Source organism: Chamaea fasciata, unplaced genomic scaffold, assembly GCF_029207755.1.
Source record: "Chamaea fasciata isolate MVZ Bird 193981 ecotype frontalis unplaced genomic scaffold, bChaFas1.0.hap1 SCAF_10, whole genome shotgun sequence".
NCBI classification, from domain to species: Eukaryota; Metazoa; Chordata; class Aves; order Passeriformes; family Sylviidae; genus Chamaea; species Chamaea fasciata.
The window spans coordinates 4,025,944-4,050,120 of NW_027094095.1; the positions used below are offsets into that span (position 1 = coordinate 4,025,944).

At 47.8% G+C, this 24,177-nt stretch overlaps 3 protein-coding genes across 3 annotated transcripts; 2 read left to right on the top strand and 1 right to left on the bottom strand.

Moving 5' to 3' along the window:
* Positions 1 to 782: 782 nt before the first annotated feature.
* On the bottom strand, positions 783 to 13,034 carry NUF2 (NUF2 component of NDC80 kinetochore complex). The gene is made up of 13 exons (XM_066192093.1): positions 12,895 to 13,034; positions 11,977 to 12,051; positions 11,032 to 11,108; positions 10,808 to 10,869; positions 9,827 to 9,924; positions 9,338 to 9,411; positions 8,019 to 8,115; positions 7,056 to 7,118; positions 6,243 to 6,380; positions 5,203 to 5,343; positions 4,235 to 4,410; positions 2,682 to 2,817; positions 783 to 2,447 (listed from the first exon to the last, which is right to left on the bottom strand). The coding sequence occupies exons 1-13, from the start codon at positions 13,015 to 13,017 to the stop codon at positions 2,298 to 2,300; spliced, it is 1,410 nt and encodes a 469-aa protein (XP_066048190.1). The 5' UTR covers positions 13,018 to 13,034; the 3' UTR covers positions 783 to 2,297.
* A 1,224-nt stretch (positions 13,035 to 14,258) lies between these two features.
* Positions 14,259 to 17,258, top strand: LRRC52 (leucine rich repeat containing 52). Its single transcript, XM_066193092.1, has 2 exons — positions 14,259 to 14,892; positions 16,924 to 17,258. Exons 1-2 carry the CDS (start codon positions 14,274 to 14,276, stop codon positions 17,181 to 17,183), a joined length of 879 nt encoding a protein of 292 aa, XP_066049189.1. The 5' UTR covers positions 14,259 to 14,273; the 3' UTR covers positions 17,184 to 17,258.
* Positions 17,259 to 18,748: 1,490 nt separating this feature from the next.
* On the top strand, positions 18,749 to 24,028 carry MGST3 (microsomal glutathione S-transferase 3). Its single transcript, XM_066192096.1, has 6 exons — positions 18,749 to 18,834; positions 21,031 to 21,154; positions 22,023 to 22,096; positions 22,680 to 22,737; positions 23,434 to 23,506; positions 23,813 to 24,028. Exons 2-6 carry the CDS (start codon positions 21,038 to 21,040, stop codon positions 23,932 to 23,934), a joined length of 444 nt encoding a protein of 147 aa, XP_066048193.1. The 5' UTR covers positions 18,749 to 18,834; positions 21,031 to 21,037; the 3' UTR covers positions 23,935 to 24,028.
* Positions 24,029 to 24,177: the final 149 nt, after the last annotated feature.

Genomic DNA, 24,177 nt, shown 5'->3' on the forward strand with positions numbered 1-24,177 from the left:
GAGTGTCAAGCTGAAAAGCTGTTATCCCGAAGCTGAAGATTCAGCAGGTTTTCCTTTGGCTTCCTCAGCAGAGCTGTGGCAGGAACGTGAATCCAGGGCCACTCTCCGTGCCAACATCCCCACCAAGTGGCCGGCACACCAGCTCCTCTTCCAGCTCGTCCCACGGCCTCAGCAGGTGAAAACAAGCCTGGCTCACCTCCTCTCACCCAAAACCTAAAGGAAATCTGACTTTTGAGACAGAGCTCTGAAGATCTTTCCTGCCACGCTGTGGAGTAAAGGCAAAAGAGGAGTGATAAAGAGGTTTCCTTCCATCCCTTACGCTGGGAAAAAGGTGTCACGATCAACCCATTTCCCACCTCAGCCACTGTTATTTTTTCGGCCTGCAGAAATTAAAAACTTGCTTACAGATTATTGTTAGTAACTCCACACCTTTCAAACAAGTGTGGTCAGCCCAAGTAGTACAATGCAAACCTGCTACAAGCTTTATGTTTTATATGCAAAAAAAAAAAGAAAACAACACACAGCCAAAAAACTACACCTTTAAACAGCAGTTAATAAAGAAAGATTAGCAAACAAACCAAACCAAAAAAACAACAAAAAAAGAAAATTTTGACTAACACTGCCCTCTTGAGGGAAAGGGAGCTGTACTTCTCAGCAAAGCCCTTCTCCCTTCCCTGCTCTTCAGGCCACAATAAACTCCCCCACTGCCTTGCCATATGGTTCAAGACGGGTAGAAGTTTTTGACAAGCAGCAGTAGGAATCAATTCACACTTAGGAATCAATTCTCTCTAGATAAATCATACCTGGGTTATGTTTTATTTATAAGTATTTTAGGTACAAATAAGCAACTGTGAAAGCACAAGAACCTATTGGAAATACAAAAATCTGGAAATCAGAGTTTTTCTTCCTTCATGGATTGCAGCCTTTTATTTTACCCAAGAGCTGGTGTGGCAAAATGTCGGAGAGCAGGAACCAGACTCCAGCTTTTTCTTTGTCCTGCAAATTCCTCATCACTGGGATACACAAGCATCATCTCTTCTCTAGCCTAAGAATCTTGATCTGCTGATTGGAATAATCCCCTGCAGTATCTATTGGAAGTTTTTGGGAATCCCTTTCCCCACAGCTGCTGCAATATCCAGGTTGTGGAGTGCAGCCTCCAACCAATCTTTGTAAGGAAGGAGATGCTACTGCAATATTTTAAAGTGTAGTGGCGGCACTTGGGGACAAGGTCTAGTGGTGGAGGGGACAGTGCTGGGTTAATGGCTGGACTACATCTTAGAGAGTTTTGCCAACCTAAACAATTCTGCTACAGTCCCCAAAAAATAAAAAAAAGCTTAAAGCAAAACTTCAGAAGGGTCTGATGCCTCTATAGGAGCTCTAGAAGGAACAAGCACCTGCTCCTCCTGACCTGCTAGCACTTCTGGCTAGTAAAGGGATGTTAAAATTTTAAAGATGGCTTTAAATCATCATCCTCCCTTCATCATAAAAGACTGCTCATAGCACACATTTCAACAAATGTACAAAGCAAAATTTTTTAACTGAAATGTTATGCCAAGTCAGTTAGGGGAGTGGAAAGACCCAAGAGAAAAAGGGTTAAATATCTTTATATTAACTAGTGTCAAAATTAACATTTTATTTTTCCAAATAATGAAAACCACTGTGGCCATCACAAGTTAAGGTATAATACTATCAATCTATAGTTTTTAAGAGCATCCTAACACAGACTGAAGACAGGTGAGGGTTCAATACCCCACAAAGCAGACACAGTGAGTTCAAGCATTGAGATGGAGTGTACTGTTGACCAAAATGATAATAAAGTGATACTTCTGAGTCTTTACAGTCACAAATATTTATGAGGAGAGTAACTTGGTATTTAGATGCATGCTACTGCTCTGTCAGGATTTCATCTTAATTGAATAATGGTGGTGGAGCATCACCTGTTACTGACTTATCCTGAACGTTCAAGACAGACCAAGGCACCATCAGATCAAAGTTTGCAGAACAGTTTCTACAAATGCAGGGCTCTAAAACGTTGAGCAGTTTGGTGTTAGCAAGACTTGCAATTACTACCAGTAAAACCAGGTGCTGGCTGAAACAACAGAAACTGAGTGTTTTCTTATCCATATCAGCAAGCTCATGACATGAGGATCGGCCTGAAAAGCTAAACATGTTATGACATGGTTTTTTGTGAAAGCTGGACTTCCCTGGAATTATTATCCTTCCCATGCAAAGCAGAAGCCCTTGAGTTCAGGTATGAGCACAAACATAATGAAAGTGGAACACAAGTGCAGACAGGCTTAAGAACTACTTCCAGAAGACTGAATGCTGAGCGGCCCTTCTCTTATTTCATCAACTTTTTCTGCTCTTGAGGCTGCAGAAGTCTTTACTGCCTTAAGGAGAGATTCATGACACTTGTCCAATGCAGCCTTTAAAATTAGGTGTATTTTCTGGAAAGAGAAGAAGGAAAAAAAATCCATCAGCGAAGTTAAATCTTTACCAAGCACAAATGTCAAGTGAGTGGTCTGGCGGACTCAAATGATTTCAAGGGTATCTCATCCATGGTTTAAGAAGCACTCACAAAACACAGGGGAGACTCTTTAGAGGATCACTGCACTGTCCACACTCCAACAGGAATGTAAGAAGATTCCTTTGAGTGGGGGGGGTGTAAAAAAACCCCTCACCTTGGCTTTTGTTGCATTTTCTTCAGCATCATCCTTCAGCTGCTCAATTTTGTCCTTCTTCTGTTTGATTTCCTTGCGCATGGCCATAACTTTGTCATACACAGCACCCCTCTTCTCCTGGACTTTGTTAAAATGTCTAAAGGTGACAGGAAAAAAAAGTTAGTACTGAGCCTTTTGACTTATTCCAGATTAAACTGAATCCCACCATGAGCAAAGCTTGCATTCTTGCATTTTATGAGCAGGAAACAGCAGCTTCCAGAAGCAATGATATATAGAATTTACTTTCTCAGGAATTAATGTGATTTTTCAACTAGAACAACTTAGGTACAAGAAGTGAAATTCATGCTTAGCAGGGGCCCTTATGCACCTTCCTACCTCAAGGTAATACTCAGGACACACTCTTTTATTCACCAGCAAAAACCTTTTTCTTCAACCAAGGTTACCTCCCTTCCCCTCTTGCTTATCAAAGCATCTAATTTTATCACTCAAGGGAAATACCTGACACATTAAAAACAGAAATAGGCAGCAACTTTTGATGAAAAGGAGAGTTAGATTATACTGTTTTCGTTCCTAAATTAAAAGCTACTTTTCACAGACTCAAATTTAAGTTGGAAAAGACCTCTGAGATCAAGTCCAACCTAGGAACATCCCCTTGTCACTTTGACCATGGCACTTGGTCTTTCCTTAAACACCTCCAGGGGCAGTGACTCCACACCACCATGGGCAGCCCATCCCAAGGTCTACTCATCCTTTCTGTCCAGAAATTCCTCCCAATGTCCAACCTATTTTCCTCCCAAATAATCTCCTTTAGCTGGCACAATGCCATTCTGCACAACACACAAACCTCAAGTGTGACTAAAAATTACTTGGCTCTCTCAGCCATGTGGAAGAAGTTCCCTTCCATCACAGCCAATAATGCTCCATATCCCCTTTCCTATCAATCTGTGTACAAGAAAATTGTTTTCAAATCAATTTTCCCCCTAACAGTTCAGCACTAAGCTCACAGTGAAGCCAGGACCTTCCAGGGCTGCAGTTTGGAGCTGCCTTCAGCATATGGGAGGAAGGAAGAGGGGCTGAGAGGCTTTGATCAAATGACACTTTTCCTTTTGTTTAAGAAGCATCATGTCAGGATAATGCTCCTCCGAGATGCGAGCCCCATTTCCCCATGGGTCTTGAACATCTTTGATAATGAGCAAAAGTGGCAAGGGAAATTATGAAAAATTCATGAAAGGCAAATGGGGCTTTGTTGAAGTCTGATAAGTTGGAAAATTATCCCAATGTGACATTCTCTTTAAGAAGATAAAAGAATCAAGAATAAGCATTATAAATTAAATTAGTGCTCCAATAAAAGAATTGCTGTCAAGTCACATTGCAATTATTGATTTGAGACCCCAACTCCCTGCCTGCAGCATTGCTGGTCTTCATACAGAGCTGTCCCACACTGCTCATTTTCCCCTCACTGCTAAGCTGTGTGTTTGTGGCAGACATGAACTTTGGCAGCACATAACAAAGACATAAAGCAGCATCAGGCAGAAACATCAGCGCCTCCATACTCGAGCACAGTGCACTTGTGCTGCTCAATATCTTCACGCATCTTCTTGAGCTGTATCTCAGCTGTGGCAAGCTTCTCATGTTTCGCAGTGACCGCTCTCTTCAGGGACATTTCATCTGTCTTGGCCTTTTTCAGCTCTACCTGAGCACTCTCAAGCTGGTCCTCCAGATTTCTGGCCTAGAGTACAGAAATATAGAAGTAAGTTAAATAGAAATAAATTAAATGGGCGGGGTGCAGGATTATCAAGACAGCATACCTTGTAAATGTGCTAAGATTACAACTAGCAGGCTGCTTTTTGAAGATCTGATTGCCAACTCCTTCTCCCAGTTCACTGGTCTTGACCTGACTATAAATGCATCCAAGTGGACAAGACCCCATCCCTTAGGATGACTTTCAGAAGTGACTGTGACTTCTGCTATAGCTTTTTGCCAAGAGTAATTTGAACACGTGCTATACAAATACCCAAAAAGACTCTGTACCATTTTTTCAATTGCTCCTAACAACTGCCTTCTCCCAAAACCTAGTAGCAAATCGCAAGGGACTGCATTGTGACAAACATTTCATCAGAGAATGTCTGGTTTAGTAATATAAATAAAGTTAAAGGCACTTAAGACATGACTCTTCCTGAAGTAAAAATTTTTTTTTCTTAGTTTCCACTCTCAAGACAGAAGAAACTCTATTTCACTTTTCTTTTCCCATCATTTCCTACCAACAACCCCAAGACAGTTCCAACTATTTTAGGTCAGGTTTCTATGGCAACAGAGGCTTTGACTATTCAAAGTGGTCAATAGCTAGTGCATAGTACATTAGCTAGTGCCACCCAGCAAAGCAGCAGCAATGTTTTACTGACATTTTTAAGACAGAATTTAGAAACTTAAAAGTGCCATTCTTTACAGTGAAGAGGAAAGAGGGGAACATTGCTTAGACATCAAATTCTGCCTAACAGGATATAATTTGGATAATACAAACCTCTGATGATACACTGGCCAGCCTCTCCACATTTTCTCCCTGTATTTCCATCTTCTTTTGGTATAGCTGCAGTTCCACTTGGCATGACGGCAGAACCTCAACTACGTCTCTATAACCTTCATATTTCTCAGTAACTTCTTGCTTTAAAGAGAAAAAGACTATCAATAAACAGCTTTAGAGTTCTTTTATATAGAATTAAAGCATATTGAACTTTGAAACCTCCCCTCATTGTTTAAAGACACTAGAAGTAATATTTAAGAGTAAGTGAAATGAGCTCTTCACTTTGTAAAAAAAATAATTTTAAAAAAGGCATTTATTTGGTAGCACAGAAATAAAGGTGACATACAGTTGGTTTACACTGAATTAATCAGTAATCATCTTTTTCCAAGAGCTTTTAGGAAAAAAAAAAAAAAGCTGTACTGTGAAGAAATTCTACACTGGTAAAACAAGAGTTATTATGTAAAGCTTCATACCTGAAATTACAGCAATTGAGTTTACACCTTTGGAACAAAAATACCTTCAGAGGCAAAGTGCAAACTTCACACTAATGTGTGAGCAATCACAATCCACAAAAATGAGTGGATATTATAATTTAAAAAAAAAAACTCCAAAAGCTAGGAGAGAACTCAGTGTTCAGCATATTAGTGAAGACAACCTTCAATCCCAGAAACAGTGAATGACAACAGAAGCACTATGAAGCACATGTTCTAAATCCAAAGATATTTGGGAGCTGACAAAATATTGTCTCCCCTGGAGAGCAAACAGCCAAACAGGTATAGATTCAAGAGTTCAACACCTGGCTTTACAAGTGACTGCAATCTTGCTTTTCAAAAGGAAAAGAAAAAGCCCATCAAAAAGAAACCACCACCTCTACTATAAACCTTCAATTTTCTCTGAGGCTGTGATTTCATTTCAGACTAACCACTGTCCTGCTGGTGTTTTACCATCATTCAAGACAAAGTTCTAGATGATGACAGTCCGGTAAAACATGCTTTTTCTAACAGAATACCTCCTTGTGTGGACATAGGAAAAAACCTCACCTTAGATCTCTTCAATTTCTTAATAGTCTCTTTCATCAGCTCGTTGTAAGTTTTCCGTTCTTCTGGACTCTCCACAATTTTGGATTTCAGCTGCTCTTGTTCTTCTTTCAAAGTAGCCATAGACACTTTACACTCATTCTAGTTAATGAGACAAACACTTTCAATATTAGTGATTAGGTGAACAAAGAGGAATTGTGTAGCAAAATTCTCCATGATCTTATGACTAGACAGGTTCTTTGGTGTGTAGTCATTCCTCATTAGGGAGTTCTAAAAGTAAATTCTTCTAAACAGCATTAACATTCCAAATCAAAGCAATTAACAGCCCATTTTGCTTCCCAGATTTGCCTACAGGGGTGCGCATGAACAGCAGTTAACTGGTATTTTTCACAAAGAGCCTGCCAGCTAATCCTGGAATGGTTTGGGATGGAAAGGACCTCAAAGATCATCTCGCTCCAACCCCCCCCGCCATGGGCAGGGACACCTCCCACTAGACCAGGTTGCTCCAAGCCCCATCCACCCTGGCATATTGCCAGCAGCTCTCTTCCTCAGGACTCCTGATGCAGGGATACTGCAGCATTCCAGAGCCAGCTCTAGCACCCTGGGAGAAGAGCAACAAGCTCCCTGTGCAGCCTCTCAAAATCTGTTTTGCCTCATTAGCCCACTCTGTGCATGCAAGGTAAACCCACAGTACCTCAGAGGTTCAGATTTCTAGTGACTTAGCTCCAAGAATAATCTGATCCCAGAAAAACAGATGATGTCTCAGTTGATCTGAGATGGAAGTTGCAGCCAGCACCTACACAGAGGTGTACTCACCAGTTTTTGGGTTCTCTCAGCAATATCTGTCTTCTTTTGAGAAGTCACTTCTTGCAAAGCTGTCTGAAAAAAAACCCACCAAGCTTTCAACAAGCGTGTCTACAGCTGCTACCTGTCTTATCCTTCTATCAGAGATATGTCCACGGGAGAAATCCCATTTATGGGTCCTCTGGAATGCCATAACAAACAGACAAAACTGCAGTCTGTCAGATTTCAAAGACAGGAGAATATTGTCTCCAAAGCCACTGGATGCTGCCAGCAGTGGGTAACTAGGAACAGGGATAACGGACGAGCCATCCCTATTCTCATTTACCCTGGCAGTTATTATACCCCCACAACTTTCTTTGCCAGGGGCCCTGTTGTTCAGGGGAAAATATAATTTAATATAAGGTCCCAAATAATAGTCAAACACAAGCTTAATAATGCTAATAACACAGACATGGTTTGACAAAACAAAAAAAAAAAAAAATTCTGACCATAGATTATTTTCTTTCTCCCAAAGGAGCTAAAAAGGTTATCCATAAGACCTGAGAGGCAAGTTTCCACTGCTGAAAAGTTACTCCTGCAATTAACCCTCCTCTTTTTGCCAGGCATTCCCTTTTTAGGCCTCATTTCTTGCCATGGCTCTCCTCCAGTTCCAATTCTTTGAATTTAAATGAAAAACAAAGAGGAACATCCTTGTGTTCCTGTTTGGAAGTGTGATGTGCATCTCCCAAGTCACTGCAGAGATGCATTTCAAAAAAAGAGTCAACTATACTTTAGTATTCCCCAAGTCTGATTTAAAGCACATTTCACATTCCTTACAGTGAAACAAAGGGGGGTCCAAGAGCATTTTGCTAAAATGGCCATTGTTTTAAATCAAAAAAGTCCCTTTTATCCACTGAGTTAGAGGGAAGGGAATAAAATCAAGAGAAATGAGGAACGCAGAGCAGCTTTTCAGAGAAACACAGAACAAGATCCTACTTGTTTCCGTCGATAGTCCTGCCTTAGCAGCTGCTCCAGCTCCCGAATGCTCTCTGTGAGCTGCTTGATTTCTGCCTCATGTTCAACTGGGACTGTGCTGAGGGAAAAATAAAGATATTGGGCAGCTTCAGCATCATTATAGTCCAGTCAGAGAATGGTAGATAAAAAAAAAAAAATCACTGTCTCCACAGAGTTTACAGCCAGTAATTTTAATAATCAGAGCAAGACTGTCTCAAATTAATATATCTTATTTTCCTTTGCTTGTAAGATTTTGCCGTTGAAGCATAATCTAAAGAGCTATTTTGGCAAGAAGTGGCACAAATATAGAGGACCAAGTTTAAAGATCGTGTTAAGCAAAGCATGAAAGTACAACACTCCTACCAATTGTGGTGGTGACTTTCATTTATGAAATTTGCATATTACCTGTCATACAAATAGCTTATACTAGAGTAGACCTATCCCAGCTAGAGAACCTCCCTGTGTAGCACACACTAAGAACAGCTGTCAGAAAAAAAAACACTTTGTTTTGAAAGCCCTCTTGGAAACCAGCCATTTCTTCATCCTATTATCCACAAGCAAAAAACAAAACTTAATGGTGCAAAGACACAGGCAGTAGGGCTAAATGGCCTGAAACAGAGATTGTGGCAAACATGTCAAATAACTAAGGAAGACAACTTTACTCATCTATTAAGTTAAAGATGGGCTTCCTCCAGCTGTTGAAGGGATAAAGACACATCACTAAAAGCTAACTAAGAGCAAAAAGTTTCAACCTAGTTCCCCACACACGAACACAGGATTCCCTCAACACAACCATACACTGCAAAAGTATTTTCTTCTTCTCTGCCAGCAGAGAATAAACACCCCCAGCTCTCTTAGCTGTGCCTCATCAGACTCATGCTCCAGACCCTTTCCAGCTTCATTGCCCTTTTCTGGCCACACTCAATGTCCCTCTTGCACTGAGGGGCCCAGAACTGGATGCAGCTCTCAGGGTGTGGCCTCACTGGAGTCCAACACAAGGGAATGGTCACTGCCCTGCTCCTGCTGGCCACACTTGCTGATAAAGGCCAGGTGCCATTGGCCTCCTTGAGACACTGCTGCCTCTTGTTCAGCTGCTGTCAGCCCAGCACCCCCAAGTCCTTTTCTGCTGGGCCACCTTCCAGCCCCTCTTCCCCAAGCCTGTAGCATTGAACCAAGTTATTATGACCCAGGAATGGAGCTCTGCACTCGGGCTTGTTGGGCCTCACACAACTGGCCCACTGATCCAGCCTGAACAGGAAAGGCAGGCAGTGCATCTCACAGTGCTGACTCCTCACACTCACTTCAGTTTCTCCAGCTTCAGTGCTGCCTCCCGATTCACAGCCTCCAGGTGCTGGTTTTTCTCCATAGCTGATTTCTGCAAGTTAAACGTTTCATTTTAGACAAGTGTGGTTTCTCTCTGGGCTTCTATTAGAACCTTGCTCATCATTATTTCACATAAAATGCACCATCTCTGAACAACTGAGACATTCAGAACAGAAGCCACCTACAACTGTTGCACCCAATTTTTCTCAAAACGATCCAAGGTGTCAATCCTTGACTTACCAGGTTAAAGTATCCAATAAGTTATTGGGGGGAAAAAAAAACCCAAACAACCTTTCAGTAATATCCTAAGTAATAATCAGTACCATCCTGAATTACTTGGCTACATTTAACACCCCAACATGTTACATCAACCTGAAGTTAAACCACAGACTTCATTGCTCCTAGTTCTAGGTTAATATCAATTATACTTTTATAGGTATCTGGAATAACAGAGCACCCAATCTTACATAGCTCAGTTGCAGCTCCAAGTAGACCTCACGCCGGAATTCCCTGAAGTTCACAAAGTTGAGGATGCCACTCAAGAAGCGAACAGTCCTCTTTGTCTCTGAAACAGGAATTGCAAGAGCTCACTGAGCTGGTTTCCAAAAGCATTGCTTCGAAAAAGCTGGGCCAAGCGTAATTCAGAGGAGACAGAAATCACAAACCACAATCCAAATTAGTCCTTCCCCAACTCAGCTTGCAAAGATTTCAGACTACACAAAAACTAGCACCAAGCTGGTTACCAACTCTTAGCAATTCTGTGTAATTTGACAAATGAATAATGGCACCTGGGAGAAAAGGCTGTTAACACACAGCCTCCCGTTACAACAGAAGCCAGGGAGAAAGAGTGTCAATCTTGAACTACAGCTCTGAAGAGAGAACCTCTCTGTAGCTATCAGCTGAACTGAAGGCAGCAATTTGAACTGCAGGGACTTTTTAGCTTCACTCCAAGCAAACTTTCTGAAAGATGATTACAAAAGCTTTGAATGTCTTAGACAAGACAGACCCAGAAGTGAAAGAGTTCTTCAGAGCAGCCTTTTCCAAGCTGCCTGTGTTGTGGCAGAATCACCACAACTGAGTATTGAAAGCAGTGGAGCACAGGCATCAGCATAAGAAATCCTAAAGCATTCCAGAGCTGTCAGGGTAATTTTCATCACCATCTATTATTACACTGTTATAAGTATGTCACAGCCCATCTTCAGACCAGCAGTTCAGCAGATTCATAGCATTCAAAACTGCCCTCAGTTACTGACCTGCACCAGCCCACAAAAGGAATAAGAACTGCTCACCGGAACCAGCTTGTTTAAGGGTGAGAAGAGCAGCAAGAAATCAAGGACACTTCTCCCCACTAGATGCCCATCTGGCTATGCCCAAGGAGAAAAAGCATCTGGACTATCAAGCAACAGCCAGCACCCCAGGAAACAGCAGGATTACAGGGGTTTGCTTACTTGGGTTTAAAACATCTGCGATCTGAAAGTCGCTGATCCGGCACATCGGCAGCAGGCGCTCCCTGCAGGGAACACAAAACACAACCACAGCTGCAGCCACCACGGCTCAGGTTTGGTCACCAAGACTCAGCTCCTGTCCTGGGCCCATCTGCTACAAAACAGATCTCGTCCTCTCATCCCAGAGTGTTTGCCCAGCAAGCACAAGACAAGCATCTTGTACTTACATGTGAATATACAAGTTACAGACAGGTAGAAAGCCCTCGTAGATCTGTGGGTACATTATGTCAACATTGAGTGGCATCTGAAGAGCAAAAATAGAGTCGGTGTATAAGTAGAGAATACTTCAAACAAAAATTATGCAGCATCTTCCACAGCATAAAATAATTCCAATAGATTAAAAACACTGAGGATGATTCTCCCACCCACAGGGAGCATATCTTAAGGACTGAAAAATGTCATCAAGTTAATCAGCACACTATTTTAAGGGTCAACTGTGTCTGGAAAAGACGTAAAAATACAACAACAACTAAAGCAACAACATTACAAACTCTGGAATGCAATATAAACTCTGTTTTAATTTGTTCACACCTTGTGCAGCACAACAGTCTCTGCATTATACAGCTACCAGCAAGAAGATCCTTCTTTAAACACCCCAAAATTGACATGCTTGACTGCTTCATGGAGAAGTCAGGAGCAGAATGTAGTGGTACACTGTCCCCTTTCTCTGGCAGCTGATGTCACTGCCTGGGAAGAACAGAGTTACTTTGTGCACATAATACTCTTCCCTTTCAGTTTATCCAGAAATGCCAAAAACCATTTACTCTCACTTTCAAGGATCAGTTCTTGCCTAACAGAGACAGTAGATAAATTAACTGTTAGTCAATTTAGGTATCAGCCTCTCCTCACTTTTCTCTCAGTTAATGGAGGAGTGGAGATGATCAAATATCAAAAGCAACATTTACATTCCTTCCAAATCAGCCCAACCTCCTCCAGCCATAGCCAAAGGCAGGAGCCCAGTATGGATTTTCAAGGCATGGTGCCCCTCCAAAAGCTTGTCCAGTCCCTCCTGTGCCTAAGACATTTCTGGCACCCTCAGCATCCCAAAGAACAGGTAGGGTCAATATTCTTTTCCTTTCACATCCCATCACCCCTGCCACAGGCAGACCTACCATGTAGGCATGCTCCAGTCGGATCCCACATACTTTCTGCAGGATTCTCAGGTAAATCAGGTGTAAAATGTCAAGCTGCAGGAAGAGAGGACATGAGTCAGTATTCCACATGTTTGATTACTCAGGGCTCCCAGAGCAGGACAGGAAAGCATTCAGCTTTTAACACATGAAGCCTGATTTCACTGAGCCACCACGACAACCAAGTTTCACTTTCCAACATTTTGCAGTTCAAGCATTACTGGCAGAGAATTCAATTTTAAGGGGCAGCACTCAGCTCAGGCAATTACAGCCCTGACTGTGTATGCCAGGCAGTGGTTTTCATTACACTGCTACTGGCTGAGCAGTTTCCAAACCAAGCAATGCCAAAAATCTAAAAAACATCACAGAAATGATAATTCTATAGCAAAAAGTGCCCTTCATTAGATTATTAAAATGAAGAGAGAAAAAAAATCACTTACAAGCCAAACAGTTTTTCATTTATAGCACTAATCCATGATCAATTTTGCTTCTTAAAAAACATCTAAACAAGCAGGGCCAGACCCCTCCCACCGCAGGCTCAAACACAAGTAATAACAGCACGAGGAATCACTCAGAGGCATCAATTCCACTTTAAAGCCACTGTTCTTACACCGAGGACATTACTAACACTAAATACTCGGAGTGAGGAAAGGGGGTGAAGCAGGGAGGGGCTTAAAAGCAGGGCTTGGTCTAAAAGCACTAAATGGATCCGGCAAAAAGTTGGAACGGCGCAGAACAGGGAAAGCCAGGCCGTGTGCTGCTGGTAACAACACCGCGCTTCCTGGCGAGGTGAGTCCTCCGAGCCCAACCCAGCCCCGCGGTGACTCGGGCCGGGGCAGCGCGTCCGTCCCACACGGCAGCGAGCGGGGCCTGCAGCCGCCCCGCGCCCCTCCCACGCACCCTGGGGCTGCCGAACACGTCGCCCTTGACCAGGTTCCGGGCCTCGGCGCCCTCCAGGATGTGCGAGCGGAGGTAGCTGATGATGTCGTCGGGGCTGTAGCGGGGGAAGGTCATAGTCTCCATGGCGGCGGCGGGGACACTACGGCGGCACCGCTGCGCGCCCGCTGCTTGAATTGGCCGCGCCACGCCCCCGCCCCCACACCGACCTATCAGAGACCGCGTCGTCATCGGAGGGCGGAACTTTGCGCGTTCCCGCCCTCTCCTGGCCTATCCGCGGCGGCGCTGTTCTGGTGGGCGTGGTTTATCAGGCCCCGCCCCGCTGCGGCCGTTGGCCGTGAGGGGAAGGGCGGGGTCAGGCCGCCGCGTCCCTTCGCTTCCGTCAGGCGCGGCTGTCACTGCCTCGGGAAGGGCCATAAAATCCCTGGGAGGAATATCAAAGCTTACCTAGTTTTCCCCCTGCCATGGGCAGGGACACCTTCCACTATCCCAGTTAGCTCCAAGCCCTGACCAATCTGGCCCTGGATACTTCCAGGGATCCAGGGGCAGTCACAGCTTCTCTGGGCACCCTGTGTCTTATCACCTTCCCAGGGGAGAATTTCTCCCTAACATCCACTTTAAGCCTGCACTCTGTCAGTTTAAAGCCCTTCCCCCTTGTTCTTTCATTACCTACCCATGTAATGACTCACTCTTCCTCTTTTCCAAAAACCCTTTAGGTGAGGTTTCCCCAGAATCTTCTCCAGGCTGCACAGCCCCAACTCAGCCTTCCCCACACCAGAGTCGCTCCAGCCCTCTGAGCATCTTCATGGCCCCTCTGGACCCGCTCCAGCATCTCTACGTCTTGTACTGAGATCCCCAGACCTGGACACACTACTCCAGATGCAATAAGCTCCTGAAAAGAGACAATGCCAGGCCAGCATTGCATAGGACCATTGCATAGGACTCTTGCCTAGCCAGTACCACCTTTTGACACCATTTCTGACAAAGTTGGGGCTGTTCACACTCTCCCCACAAAGTTCCGATGCTCCCATGCCACACGCAGCTTCCTGCGCCTCCACTCAGCTGGAGGCAGGTCAGCAAGGTCACAGCAGTGTCCCCCAAAACAGGCAGCTTCTGCAAGTCACTGACATCACGGAGGTGTCACCTGGCACCGAGTGTGAGACAGAGATGCTTCAGCCACCGTTCCACACTTGCCGATGTAAAAGGCAGGCTCAGTTTCCAGCTGGGCACTCCGCCAAGGGCTCAGGTGAGCCACGGACACAAAGTGCTTCCCAACAGCCTTGCAGCCAGACACCTCCTCGGCATGGCTGGGAGGGCAGTGCAGCTTCCATAGGGCTGCCTGCAGTCCACAAAGGGCTAAGCAGCCTGGAAGGTCTCAAACCATGTCTCCTTCCGATAGACCATGGTCCTTGAGCCTCATGTTTCTTTTGGGGATGGCATCAGAGGGGACCAGCTGCCCGAGCAGATGTAGCTGTCAGTACCTGGAGGTGAACTGCACTGGGCAGCAGTTGCAGGAGTTTCCTGTGGACATCCCTCTGGACACCAGACAGCTGATTCTGGCAGCAAACAATGTCTCGTACCTGCCGGCGGTGGAATTGAGCTTCCTGGCTGATTTGGTTTATCTGGACTGCAGAAAGAACCTCTTGGGGGACGACCTGGATTTCACTTTCATTGGCGTGGCCAAGCTTGTCTATCTGGACCTCAGCTTCAACAACCTCACACAGGTCACCTTCAGCACCTTCTCCCACCTCCTCAGCCTGGTGGTGCTGAAGATCTCGGACAATCCCAACCTTGTGGCCATCGAGAAGGATGCTTTTGCCAACAACACCTGGCTAAGGCACCTGGATGTGAGCCGGACGGGCTTAACCTTCCTGGACACCAGCACTGTCCGGGACTTGCCCAACCTGAGGCTTCTGGGGCTCAGTGACAACCTGTGGCACTGCAACTGTTCCTTTTTGGACTTCGTCACCTGGATGATGGAGAGCGATGTGCATTTTCCAGGTGAGTGCTGTGTGATCACAGATTTGCTTGGAACAATGAGAGCCCTCTGTTCTGTTTCCCAAAAGTTCAGTTCATGGGGCTGTGCCACTGCATGTCAACTGTGGGTGCCATTTTCCCCTGTCACACAAACCAGGGATGGGACCAGCTGGCTTACACACACTCCACTCAGGAAGAGTCCCACTTGTTCACATCCTCGGGGCAGCCAGGGAGGTGTAGTCTGTAGCTGGGACACTGCTGCTTCCCTAAAACACCTGGATCCAGCCTCAGGCATCCCTGTGCCTGCACAGCACCCCATGGCTGCAGCGCCAAGAATGAGAAGCCCAACACAGCTCCAGGGAGATGTGCACTGGGAAAATCATTGCTCTGAATTTCCTGCCTTGTCTCCACCCCAAAGTCATATTGGGAGATTCTATAACTGAGCCTTTAGAGAGGCCGAGGCAGGGTAATCACCAGCTCCTCTTCCCATAAAAACACTGGTCCCAAGGGTCATGTTTTTTTTTGCAGCTGCAGCGCATGGACTTAGTTTTCCCAAACTGGAAAGAGACACAGCACAGCACACATGAACAAGGAAAGTTTTGGTTTCAGTAATGCAGGGCACAATGGTGAGAGAGAAGCTTCAAGAGAGAAATTGTTTGAGAAAGGCTGTCGTCCACTGAATAAGAAAGGGCCACAAAAGAGCCCAAGGGAAAAAAAGAGAAGGGCAGTTGGAGGCTGGTGTTAGGACAGAACTGAATTAAAGACATCTCAGTGTCTTTATTAGATGTAGTAAGTTCCTTATAGACAATAAAGGGGGTTTTTTTCCACACACAGGCAATTATGGAACAGTGGAATAAAGTACAGCTCTCAGCAGTGAGATTGGAGATAACCCACGGAACCCTGCAACAGGAGAATAAAGCTCATTTCAGGCTGTTGGGGAGGGGAGGAGTAGGAAAGGCAGCCTTAAACTGAGGGTTGTTCCAGGCCACAGGGATACGGGGACAGAGCCCTGGAATCTGCTGCAAGCAGAGCCCAGCCTGGCCTTTAGAAAGGCTCCCAACCTTCAGAAATGTCTGTGCCCCAGAGCTTCAAGCTCAGACAAAAAGCTGCCCAAGTTTGCATGGATTTGGGTAACAGAGAGATAAAAGCTCTCCAGTTTTACTCAGGACCAGGAGCAAGATCAGCATGAACAACATCACTCACTCATATACAATAGGGTGTAATGCAATAATAATCCCCCATGCCTTGTTCCCCTCCATCACTGCCATTCCATCCCATGCTTCGAGCAGTGCCCAGCCTGGGGCTCCCTTTCCCTCAGGCTCTTCCATCCTGTCCATCAAGCAGTGCCCAGCCCGTGCCCACCACAGTGACCGTGTCTGTGGGGTTCAAAACCCGCAGGGGAAGGAGAGGGCCATGGCTGAGGGCACACCCCACACCACACTCATCCTTCACTAGCTTGAAAGGGAGCAGGCAGCATCTGTTTTATCACTGCAGATATTGCAATATGACAGGGTCTGGTTGTTATTTCAGTGGAACTGAATCATTGATGAGTTGCCTCAGCTTCCCTCACAGAGCAGGTGAGGCTGTGCCTGACTGCAAACCACCCTCGTTGTCAAATGCACAGCAGCCTCATTACTCCGGCATAATTTAGGCTGTATCACTTCAGAAGGTATTTGAGATTTAAAAAAAACCCCAACAAACACAGGTGTTCTTATATGAAGATGAAAGTGCTCAACCAGCAGAGATGAGCAGGGCAGGGACAGCAGTTTACCACAGTGGCATAATCCAGTGGGCAATATTATCCTATGGAGCCAACACTACAAAAAACATTCTGGCAACCTGGGAATTGTGGTTTGGCAAGGGTTTAGCACAGATTTGGCACGATTTTGGCTGTCAGATTTTTATTCAAGCCATGGGGGGAAGGGGGGGGGGTTTGAAGTCTGCAGCTATTTTTCAGGCTTTTAGCAAGCACTCCCATAACTTTTCTACCAGCACTCCTATTCATTAAATTATGGTACAGGCTAGAGAGTCCTGCTTCTGCTCATCTCTCTGCAGATGCTGACAACATCACCTGCCACACCCCAGCGGGCCTGCGTGCCCTGAGGATGCCAGCAGCAGAGGCACAGCTCCACTTCAGCTGCCTGACCCAGCTGTACAAGCAGGATTATGTCTTTCTGTGCCTCGTTGGCTTCTGCATATTCCTTGCTGGCACCATGGCAGCCTGGCTGGCTGGCATCTGTGCTGTCATCTATGAGGCCCATGCATCAAAGGGGGAGGAAGAGGAGGAGGAGGAGGAGGAAGACACAGCCACTTAGGATCAGCCCTTCTGAACTCCCATTGTGGGAACCAAAGCCAGGCCCTTCCTGCCTGATTTCCCATGTGTCCCACTGTTGTTTTCTTGGGGGTTTTTTTTTGGTTTTTTTTGTTTGTTTGTTTGTTTGTTTGATTGATTGATTTTTCGGAAGTGAAATACAACTGCAAGAGAAGGAAGTATTTGTGCTCCAGTTTTCCAGTTTCATTTGCTGTTCTATACCCAGTCTTCTGCTACTGGGACTCGGGATTTTGGCAAAATATTCATTTTAGGGAGTTGTGAGCGGTGTTCACAGTGCCAGGCATTTCCACTTCCACCCTACCTGGAGACCAGAGAACAGCAGGGACATAAGGACTGGCTTGAAAAGGTACTGAAATACAGGAAAGGTCCTGGCATTGTGCTGCGGCCAAGGAGGTCACCAGGCCCTTCCTGGCCAAAAACCCCAGCAGGGCTTACTGGGATCAGCCTAAATAACTGGGAGCCACAGGGAATTACCAGATTGCTAGACCCCAGGGAGTCCAAGAACTGCTGTGGAAAGGCAAAGAGATTAAAACCAGGAGTTTCAGGAGCCCAGGATCCCACTGGTTTTTCCTTTCTTTCCCATTGCACTGGTGACAGCAAAAGAACCCTCTGCGCTCCTGCAGTGCAGCCAGACCGCCTGGGCCTCCTCCACTGTTGCATGAACATTTACAGAACTGTAAAGTTCAGCTCTGCTTTTGTATCACATAACCCTAAAACTGGAATGGTTTATAAAGTAAAAATATTGCTTACACCCTCTCCAAATATTCTTGGAAATGGGTTGTGTGTCCACACCAAAGTGTCAGAGTTACATCTACAGGGAGATGTAAGATCCTTGTTACCGCCAGCGCCAAGGGAAGGATCTGCTTACATGACCCAGCACAGCAAATCCACGTGTGAAACACCGGCTGCTTCAGCCGACACTGCAAAGTCTGGTGAGATACCAGGGGAAACCAGGAGATTTCAGCAAGCACGGAGTGAATTACCAAATTTAGAGCCATTAAACTGCAGACTGCGAATCAAAGCGGAGAATTCTTAGCTATAGTGGGTATAGCAAAAAAGGGTATGGGGGAAAGGGTGAGGATAAGGATGTCTGTGTGTGGGGACACGGGCAGAGCTGCTGGGGACAGCGGCACGGAAAATCCCCCCATAGATCCACGGCCATCCCTGTCCCGCTCCTCTGCCGCAGCCATCCCCGTCCCGCTCCTCTCCCGCGGCCATCCCTGTCCCGCTCCTCTGCCGCGGCCATCCCTGTCCCGCTCCTCTGCCGCAGCCATCCCTGTCCCGCTCCTCTCCCGCAGCCATCCCTGTCCCGCTCCTCTGCCGCAGCCATCCCAGTCCCGCTCCTCTCCCGCAGCCATCCCTGTCCCGCTCCTCTCCCGCAGCCATCCCTGTCCCGCTCCTCTCCCGCAGCCATCCCTGTCCCGCTCCTCTCCCGCAGCCATCCCTGTCCCGCTCCTCTGCCGCAGCCATCCCAGTCCCGCTCCTCTGCCGCAGCAGGGACTGCTCGGGCGGGGCGAGCGCGGGCCCCGCCCGTGGGCGGTGCTGCGGGCGGGACGGCCCTGCCGCCCGTGCCGCCCCCGGCCCCGTCCCGGCTCCGTCCCGCGGCACCCGGGCTGCTCCGCGCCGCGCTGAGGGTGAGTGCAGGCCGGGGGGCACGGGGGTGCTCCCAGGGCATGGTAACTCCGCTTGTCCCGGTGGGAAACAGAGGAGGCGCCGTGCACGTCTTGCTGCCGGGGGAGGCTCCGGGGGAAGGGGCCTGTGCGACGAGCAGGCCGGCCCCGCCTGGCTGCGCAGGGCTCGGCCCCGGGAGCCGACGGGGGCGCGGGGCCGCAAAAGGCTCTGCTGGTTCGAAGGGCTGAGCTTACGTGGGGTAATGCAGTCCGGATCCACGCGTGGGTCTGTTCAAAGAGCCTTAATGCGCTTTGCTGACTCACAGCAGCTGCGGTGCTGTGGCAGAGTTGGGAAGGACCCTCTTACTGCGGCCGCTCTGTGCCGTGTCCCGCTCAAAATTTCGTGTCTGTGGCTCCAGCCGGAAACATCGCAGGGTAAAAGGCAGAAATTGAGTGTCGTGCACCATGCCGGTGCCTGTCAGCAAAGCCCTTGCAGCTGCGAGCAAAGGTTGCTGAAACGCTCTGGGCACCACAATCCGGAAATGACCGTGGGACTCCTGGTGACTTGGGAGTGATTTCTGTGGCTCTAAATTACGAGAGCAAAGGCGTGAGGTACACTTTGATAGCAATAGTGTAAGAGCAGCAGTTTTATGGCACGCCCGGTTTCATGCTTTGCCGTGCTCTTTGCTCCCAAGATAAACCCCCAGATGGTAATTTAGTGCTGGAAGATTAAATGCCTGGTTCTCCAACAACCTTGCAATTTGAAGGGGGAAATGTGACCACCAACCTGCTCTGCATGTTCTGTTTTCAGTGTGTTACCTGTCAGGTGCTAACCTCAATTACAGGTTCATGCAGCTGACTTTTCTTCGTTACTTCAGGGTTTTTATGTTCTTACTGATAATTGCTGACCGCACTTCCTGTGGACAAAGTCAGCTGTTGTCTTCACTTTGCTCCATCAATGAAATTCCTTTGGAAATTAGAAATAAAACACTCTAGTCCCCAGAGATCCCTTGTGAGGGGTGTAAGAGGAAGACTTTGCTGCAGTTCCCCGAGGTGGCCTGTTTTTCTCCACACTCACAGATTATGCTGGTGGGTCAGTGCAGGAGACACCAAAACCTCACTACATCGTGGAGGCACCATCTGGAGACAGGCACCAACTGGGGTTTGATTGGGAGAATTATCTCGGTGCTGGAGGGTGGTCTCTGCTGCCTTCTGCTGTGCTGTCATGCAGCGCCCTCCAGGGTCACCCAGACAGGCTTCTGAGATTTTGGGTTGTGCAGGATGGTTGTGGGGAAGGGCCTTGTGCTCTCTGGCAGCCGGGAGGGAGCTGGAGTGCTCTGTGTGGAGCAGGGCAGGCCTATGGGGGCTGGTGAGCAGGAAAGACGGAGAATGTGGGGCAGCATGGCAGAGGCTGCAGGATGCACCTTCTTGTCCCATGCTTCTGTCTCAGGCCTGCATGAGGGAGCACAGAACCATTAAACAAAAGCCACACAGGCCCTGGTGTCCCCTGGCTGCTGGTGCAGATGTTTGTAATGCCAGTAGCTGTGTGCTGTTGGAGCTGTTCACCTGTTTGTGAGTCTGAGAGGGTTCCTGGGAGCTGCAGAGCAGAGCACTGGTCATCTGACCAGTGGCTCTTTACCCAAAAGTTCAGTTGTCATTGCCGTGGTGGTGGGTTTTATTAGTATTTTATATAAGGATGGCGTTAGCAGTACAAATTAATCATTGATGCAGCCCAGCTCCTTCCAGCTCAGGGGGTTTCTGAGCCAGGTGCTATTATAATTCCCAATCTACCTCTTATTCCCAGAACTCACCCAGTTTCCTGTTGAACTTATGAGAACTGCCTGCATTGACAATGTCCCTTGGCAAGGAGTTCCACCGGTCTGGTTCCCAGTGCATGAAGAAACATCTCTCTTAGGGAGCAGGCTGGAAATAAACTGACCTCATTTGGTGGCCCCTAGCTCTGGAGCTGGAAAGGCCCATGAGTTTCTGCCCAGGCTGCCCTAAGGTTCTCCAGACACCAATGCTTAGGTGATTTTAAGGCTTGCTTGACTGGAACTATGCAGAGAACTCCTGGTCTGTGCAGGCTCCAAAAGGGACAAATTCCTTCAGCCAGTCCCTGTGCTGGTAGCTCGTGGGATCCAAGCTCAGCAACTCTTCCATGCACGTACATGGTGTGTTGCTACTTCCCCAAAATATTCACGGGCTCCCTTTCTCTGGCAGCACCACAATGGCTGTTCTCTCCAAGGAATATGGCTACGTCATGCTGACCGGGGCTGCCAGCTTTGTCCTGGTCATGCACCTCGCCATAAATGTGGGCAAGGCCCGCAAGAAGTACCGTGTGGAGGTGAGTGCTCAGCCTGAGGGCGTGCCACGGGTGGAGCCAGTCTGCTGACAAGCTAGGTGACACCTTGATCGGTTTGGGGCGACTTGCTGACATTTCCTGCCCCACCACACAGATGTAGAAGGGATGGGGCTGCTGTGGCTCTCCAGAAAGCATAAAAGAGCTTGGGATTTGGGACATCAGGTGCTTGGCACCAAGCTGAAAGCATGTGGCTTTCAGCTTGGCAGCACTGATGGGCAAGAAACTGCTCGGCCCTTTTGGCCTGCAAATAAGACTTGATGCAGCACTGGGGGGAAAGGGGTCATAGTGGCACAAAAGTGACAGGAGGGTCTCTCAAACTCAGGGGGAGCATGTGAGCCCTGTCACAAGCCTTTCAAGTGACCTTCCCTCAGCATCCGTTGGGAAGCCTTTAAGCCAGGCAGAGCTGTGGGCTGGGTGGGGACAGCTGAGTCAGGGCCATGGCATGCAGTGGCTGCTGTGCCACTTGGCTTCAGCACAAACCACTGCTCCTTTGCTCTTTCACCACTTCATTCATGGAAGTGACAAGCAGGGGTGGGCACGAGGACAGCTCCAGCTGCCTGTTGGGGCGATCCCATTCCTGCTGCATCAAGTCAGGACTGGAGCAAATGTACCCGGGGCATGTGGTGCACAGAGGGCTGCATGTGAGGCCTGGGGAAGCCTCTGCAGCCAGGCAGCAGCTCCAGGAAGGCAGTGACCTTGAACACAGCTTTTGTGGGCCCCGGGGCAGGCACAGGCTCTAACCTGCTATGCAGGTTGGTCCTGCAAGCACCCAGGGAGCCCTGGGCTCCTGGGGAAGAGGAGCTGCAGGTCACGCTTGCTGATGCTTTGCTGCTGGATTATTTTTTGGCAGTACCCAGCCATGTACAGCACAGACCCTGAACACGGGCAGATATTCAACTGCATCCAGCGCGCGCACCAGAACACGTGAGTCACACCTTGGGACACACAGGGCTGAGGGGCAGGGCCCACGGCCCCAGAGGTGCTGCTGCCACTGCTTTGATCCAGGCTCAGCCCTGCAGTGCTGAGCAGGAAGGTCCTTCCCATGCCTTAAACCGTGGGATGGTGCTGTGAAGCCATCTCCTCTTCGCCACCTCCTGCCAATTTGCTGCCATGGGTAGATCTTAAGATGTGAGGAATCTTGTTTGCAGAAGGTGCTGCCCAGGTCTCCCTGGGGAGAGGCCAAAGTCCACCCAGCTCCTGTGGGCAGGCTGCAGCAGCACAGCAGAGGGGTGCTGGGAAGCACAACTCCTGGGGACTGTTTAGAGTGGCTTAGGGAACAAAACGGAAAGAGTGGGTGGGTGTCCTGGGAGAGAGGCACAGGCTGGGAGGAAGCCCCTAAAACTGTGTGTGCTCAGATCCCTTCTTTCCTCGGCCACAGCACTGAGCAGAGACTTGTAATGAGCCCAAAATACCCTTGGCAGGGGATGTTTGCAGTTCATGCCCCTTTGGAGTTTCATCTTTGTAAGCAACCTGAGCACAAACACAACCTCCTCACTTTTATTTTCAGATTGGAAGTCTACCCTGCCTTCCTGTTCTTTTTGAGCACTGGTGGACTCTACCACCCAGTAAGTGATGCAGAACTCTGCTCTGGCTCCCTGACCTGGGCAGGGTGGGGGGCAAGAGGCCAAGACAGCCCCTTCAGTAGCCACATCACACTTCACAGCAGTGCCTCTTCTTAAAATTTAGTTGTAGAAGGTCTTCTGCAGGAAAATCACAAGTAATAAACTCATTACTGCTGTTTCAGCTATTAGAGCCCTTTCCTTCCCCTAAAGGTGCCTTGTTCGACAAAGCAAAGCATTTGCAGCCTCCAGTCACTGAGTGGGAAGAATCCCTCCAGCCCAGTTTTTCCAAGCCCTGCCAAAGAAAGTCAACAAAAGCCTGGATTATTTTTAACTGAAAGATGCAGACAACTTGGGAGGAGGCAGGCACGTGGGAGAGGCCAAATCCAGTAGCTCTGTCTTTGCCATCAAAAGACAAAAATTTGGTCTTTCCTGAAGACAGACTCGCTTTTCCAAGAGGGAAGGAAGCAACATAGGGACATCGGCCAAATGGGAGCCACACTAGAGCCAGCTCTAAATTAAGAGTCGAGGTGGAAGTTTGGAATACCTGCTGGAGGCAGTGGAGCAGGGCTTGGAGCAGCAGCTGCCTCCACAATCCTGATCCTTGCTCTGGCTCCCTAACTGGCCGGGGGGTGAAATGAGATTGAGCACCTGACTTTGCTCAAGCCTCTAAAGCCTTTAATGCTTCTCCTTTTTCTGCAGCGAGCTGCCACAGGACTTGGCATCACCTGGATCATTGGGAGACTCCTCTATGCCTATGGCTACTACTCAGGAGGTAGGACCCTACCCTGCAGCACACAAAGGGGGCTTGGAGACTCAGGTTTCCTGCTGTGGCCTCAGGACTCTTTGCTCCTAGCCAGGTGTGGAGCAAATGGTGCAGGTCTGCAGGCTGCCAACACTGCAGCCCACTCTTCCTGCTGTTGGGAAAAGCTCTCATCGCACAGGAATGCCTGCCCTAGGAGGCTGAGCTGTTGTCTACTGTTTTGCTCTTGGGATTTCCCTTTAGTTCCTGCTGTCTCTTCAATCTCCAGGGTGGGCTAGTCTTTCAGTGAACTGACAAATCCTGTTTTTTTTTTTCCAGATCCCAAAAAGCGAAACAGGGGGGCCATTGGCTCCGTGGCACTCCTTGGGCTGGTGGGCACAGGTGTCTGTTCAGCCCTCCAGCACCTGGGCTGGGGCTGCGAGTGGAGCTGCAGAGGCTAAAGGGAGTTTTCTTGTTTTCTTCCAGAACTCTTGGCTTCTCGTGTTTTTCCCTTTTCTTACTCAATAAAAGGAAGTTGTTCATTCTGAATTTTCATTCTAAAGTTACAGAGGGTTTTCTTAAGAAGCTCTGCAGAATACTAGAAGTACTCTGGTTTTGTAGGACTACAGAAATCTGTCAGGCAGAGATATTCCTTTTAGCTTTTATGATTTTAGCGATCAAAAAGCCACCTTGCAGGTCGTTTA

Excerpts from the sequence above, each read along its gene's own strand:
- NUF2 (XM_066192093.1), bottom strand. The coding sequence starts at position 13,017 with ATGGAGACTATGACCTTCCCCCGCTACAGCCCCGACGACATCATCAGC. Across the intron at positions 7,119-8,018 it reads AGGACTATCGACGGAAACAA|ACAGCTTTGCAAGAAGTGAC; the intron begins GTAGGATCTTGT and ends GTTTTTTTTCAG. Across the intron at positions 6,381-7,055 it reads CTGAGAGAACCCAAAAACTG|AATGAGTGTAAAGTGTCTAT; the intron begins GTGAGTACACCT and ends CTCATTAACTAG.
- LRRC52 (XM_066193092.1), top strand. The coding sequence starts at position 14,274 with ATGTCTCCTTCCGATAGACCATGGTCCTTGAGCCTCATGTTTCTTTTG. Across the intron at positions 14,893-16,923 it reads GAGCGATGTGCATTTTCCAG|ATGCTGACAACATCACCTGC; the intron begins GTGAGTGCTGTG and ends ATCTCTCTGCAG.
- MGST3 (XM_066192096.1), top strand. The coding sequence starts at position 21,038 with ATGGCTGTTCTCTCCAAGGAATATGGCTACGTCATGCTGACCGGGGCT. Across the intron at positions 21,155-22,022 it reads GCAAGAAGTACCGTGTGGAG|TACCCAGCCATGTACAGCAC; the intron begins GTGAGTGCTCAG and ends ATTTTTTGGCAG. Across the intron at positions 22,738-23,433 it reads CTGGTGGACTCTACCACCCA|CGAGCTGCCACAGGACTTGG; the intron begins GTAAGTGATGCA and ends CTTTTTCTGCAG.